Source organism: Priapulus caudatus, unplaced genomic scaffold, assembly GCF_000485595.1.
Source record: "Priapulus caudatus unplaced genomic scaffold, Priapulus_caudatus-5.0.1 Scaffold82, whole genome shotgun sequence".
Taxonomy (NCBI): domain Eukaryota; kingdom Metazoa; phylum Priapulida; class Priapulimorpha; order Priapulimorphida; family Priapulidae; genus Priapulus; species Priapulus caudatus.
In genome coordinates, this window is record NW_014577143.1 from 574,316 (window position 1) to 578,793 (window position 4,478).

General features: G+C 43.3%; 1 protein-coding gene across 1 annotated transcript in view; it reads left to right on the plus strand.

The window, feature by feature from the left end:
- Positions 1–791: 791 nt before the first annotated feature.
- Positions 792–4,478, plus strand: part of LOC106804646 — a 69,341-nt gene continuing 65,654 nt past the window's right edge. Inside the window, exons 1-3 of the mRNA XM_014805913.1 lie at positions 792–1,201; positions 3,698–3,752; positions 4,137–4,218. Of these exons, the coding sequence (XP_014661399.1) occupies positions 1,082–1,201; positions 3,698–3,752; positions 4,137–4,218 (257 nt within the window). The 5' untranslated portion in view covers positions 792–1,081. The remainder of the gene's footprint in view (positions 1,202–3,697; positions 3,753–4,136; positions 4,219–4,478) is intronic.

Sequence of the window (4,478 nt, forward strand, 5' to 3'; positions counted from 1 at the left end):
TGCGTCTAGTACAGGTATACCGTCGGTGTTACTATCTCTCTTTCTTTCTCTCTCCCTATCTCTTTCTCTGCTTCCCTCTATCTCTCTCTCTCTTTCTATATATATATTATATAATCAAAGACATGCTGTGGCGCTGCGTCTGACGCACCTCTGACGCATGACGCAATGACGCAGCTAGCATGCGTCTAGTACAGGTATACCGTCGGTGTTACTAGCTAAGTTATACACACCTACCGTACTAACACTACAGTAGCCGCACCACCTAGGATGCGTTTCAACGACTACACACTGAATCTCATTCACACAGAGATGAGCCATAGCACACGAGCCGCCGCATTATATACGCTTACACACATGAGCGCGTGCTGCGATCTCACCCCACGGGCCGCTAATTCCCGCCGCCCCATCTGTGACTAAACTTGTCTTGCTCAGTTCAATGAACCGCCCTCGCTCACCTTACGTCTCGCTCGCTGCACCTCTGGATACCTGTGGGATGAGCTAGCCAGCTCAGTCACTACACCTGGCTGCACCGCATTCCACGCACTCACCTGCCCCCGCGGTCGCTTTCGCATAACTATATGCTGTGACGGCCCGAGAGCAGCAGGGCCACACAGGGTTCACAGGTAGCGGCGTGCGGCAAGAGAGAGACAGCGTGTTCGGATCGCTCCCCGCCGCGGACTCGTTTGTGTCGTGTTATTTGAGCAGGGACTGGAGGGAGGACCAGAGAGAGAGAGAAGAGAGTGAGCGAGCGAGAGAGAGCGAGAGGGAGAGAGCGTGAGAGCGAGAGAGAGAGAGAGAGAGAGAGAGCGAGAGAGCGAGAGAGAGAGAAAGAGAGCGAGAGAGGGAGAGAGCGCGCACGAGGGGCGAAAAAAAGGTAGGGATCGGAAACGAACCCTTACACCTGTGGAGAAAGCGTGAACGTTGGAGACCTAACGCGTGAGTCGTGACCGTGGATGTGCCAAACGAGACGGAGCAGGGCGGGATTCATGAAGCTCGAGAATCACAGCTGATAGCAGCGACCAAGCATTGCTAGTGCTTGTACTTGTCTTGTGGTAAACAAACAACGCCGACGAGTTCTACGATGTGGTGGAGGAGGACGACGCGTGCCTCTGTGTGTGGAGTATTGGCGGGACTGCATTCACACGTGCCGACCGTGGTGCCATTATTGATATTTCTGCCGTTCTTGCTGGCACAGCCTCAGGTGAGTATCTGCTTTTAAATATAAACAATTTTCATGGGAAAACTACTTTTCAGTCCATCCTCCGTTCTCGCCCCCTCTCCCGCTCCCCCTCTTTCTCTCCCTCTCTCTTTATATATATATATATATAATATTATTATATATATATATATATATATAATATATTATTATATATATATATATATATATACATATCCCCTCTCTCTTTTGTCTTTGTCTACTCGATGCATCACGACTACTCAGCGCTTCTCACCCTTTCTTGCTCGTGTTTGTTGCTCACTGATGCTAGAACAGATACAACTTACGTGTTACAAGGTGTGTAGGCAATCGTTGGCTAGGCTTCTCTCTTGCTATCGATCTATCCATCTATCTATCTATCTATCTATCTATCTATCTATCTATCTATCTATCTATCTATCTATCCATCATCCATTCCATCCATCCATCCATCCATTCCATCCATCCATCCATCCATCCATCCATCCATGCCATCCATCCAATCCATCCATCCATCCATCCATCTCTCTCTTTCGCTCGCTCTCTCTCTCTTTCGCTCGCTCTCTCTCTCTCTTTCTCTCCTCTATCTCTCTCTCTCTCTCTCGCTCTCTCTCTCTCTCTCTGCTCTCTTATATATATAATATATATATAGATATAAATAAATATATATATATAATAAATATATATAATATAGTACTATATGTCGTTAATTTAGTTACGCTAGCTGTCTATCTAATCTATATATATATAATATTATATATATATCAAGAGTACATAATGGGAGATATATATATAGCTATGATGATAATCATACCGCCGCGCGCATGCTTCATCGAACATCGTTTTAGCTGGTTGTTTACTTTCTACTTTGATTAGCATTAGCATTAATTTGTCAACTTTAATCATCGGAAGCTGTCGACTGTGCGTGTATGTATGTTTCTATAACGTCTCTGACATGGGCGGATTCAGACCGTATTTGCCGTATGGGGAAATACGGTCTAGATTTCAAAGTGCCCTTCGAAATTTTGCGCTAAAAATACAAAAAACAATTTGATGGAATTTGGCTATATTCTTTATTTGTTTTCTTTTTCTTCTGATTCATTGACAGGACTTAAAGGAAATCAAAATTTTACATGGTAACAAAACTAGCTTTGATATCTGAAAAAGAAGGATGAATGTGCTGATGAATGTGAAATGAAAAGTGCTTGAATCATTCTGCATTAATTGCTGGTATGCAAAGCGCAGGCAAAATAAAGCAGAAATAAAATTCCATATGGTTTTTAGCTATTGCTGCTTGACTAAGTGTGTGCTCAAATGGTGCTCATTTTTGTGCCCAGGGACCCTTGAAATTTTGAAATTTCCTGGGGGAGGCCCCTCAGACCCCCCCCCCGCCATGTGCATCCGCGCCTAACGGGGCCCACTGTGGGGTGGTGTGCCCTTTTTGGGGGTGTGCCCTTAAAATCTGGAAAAATACGGTCTCGCTTCAGCCCTGGATCCGCCCTTGTATCAGTGCGTGCGTAAACGCTTGCGTGTATGTGCGTGTGCGTGAAACATGACGTATTATGCTCATATCATATCAGATAAATTCGATGACTGCACAACTTTAGCGGCCTCGAATGCATGACGAACAATGTAAGCCTACAACCAGGAGACGTACTACAATATCCATTTCGTTATGCGTTACCGTTTAGCTGTCATTAGTGTATATATTTAGATTCGCAGCGTGATTTCATTTTATTTTCACTAATGAAGCGATATGTAGAGCGCAACGTCAGGTTTTTGTGATACAGTCAATTCGACAACAGAATAGTGTGGCTGTAACATTTCCTATGTAGGTATTAGGGCCTATACTCATACAGCAGCTAAACTCGTGCATGGTGCGCCCTCGTTTCCCACCGAGTATGATGGTCATGCACTCTTAATCTCTAATAGAGGAAATAATCAAAGCATATATGTATATATATATGGCTGTAGTACCCACTATCAATGCCTTTCATATTCTTTGTATTATCCGTCAACCTTCAACTCGAGTTGCTGATGTATTATTCTTTTGGCTTGCCGGAAAGGGAGGGATCACATAAGAAAATTTCAAAAACGAGGAAGTGCACCAATATAGCCTGGAAAATTTCCATATGCTAGAGATCTCAATATAAACGAGTATTCCGTTTCTTTACGTCGGGAAAGTGTTCAACCTAATGCGAGAGGCAAAATCTTTTATTTATTTGAAAAAAAACCGAGCTTTTAAAAAAATTCACTCTATTTATTGTCCCTGTGCAGTTGCGCGGTTTCTCTGTTATGCTCGGTCATAAAAGTATACATTACAGTAAACCTCTCACGCGAGTTATACGTTTCCTATTTCCTCTACGAGATTTTGGTTGCGATCGTGATTGTAATAATAACATTGACTCAATATTTCATAAATTTATACCTCGTATATGTACTAGTATACACTATACTTAGTTTTTCGCAGAAATTTCATATGAATGTGCATGTTTCTTGCAGGCGAGTCTACCCGTGGATTTTGGATCTAGACCAATAGCGTTTACATGTCCACCAGGTATTCCCACCAATCGGTCATATCAGCATTCAATCAAGTTCAACATGATTATATTATATAGCGTGATTGTGGGGAGAGGGGGAGAGGGGAAGAGAGCGAGATGGAAAAGTGAGGAGAAGAGGCGGGTAAAGAGAGACAGTGAGTAGAGATGGCGACGGGTAGAGACATGGGAAGATTGCGAGAGGTCGCTAAAACAGAGGCAGGATGAATGGAGAGGAAGGGTAGGAAAGAGGGGGATACAGAGAAGAGGTGAGGAGTGAGAGAGCCAGTATTAACAGAACAGTACTTCACAAGTGCATTCACTGCAATTACGTATATGTTATTTAAGCAATATTACAGAAAGCTAAGTTGTGTGCGTATCAACTCGAAACTATTGTCATACAGGATGGGAGAACTTTGGAAGCTCGTGCTATAAACTATTTGCTGGAAGGAAATCCTGGAGAACAGCATTGCAAACATGCAAAAGGTAAAGCAATGTACTGCGAATAATTAGCATGTAAAGTATAAATACAAAAATGCGCAGTCGAAATTGTCTGTTACAGTATGTAGAATATTAAGGAAAACAGAGTAATAACTAATAACTCAATTTCCTGTGAGTTTAAAATATGTACAATACACACGCATGCACGCACGCACACACACGCGCACGCACGCACGCACTGGCGTACACACACACACACACACACACACACACACACACACACACACACACACACACACACACAC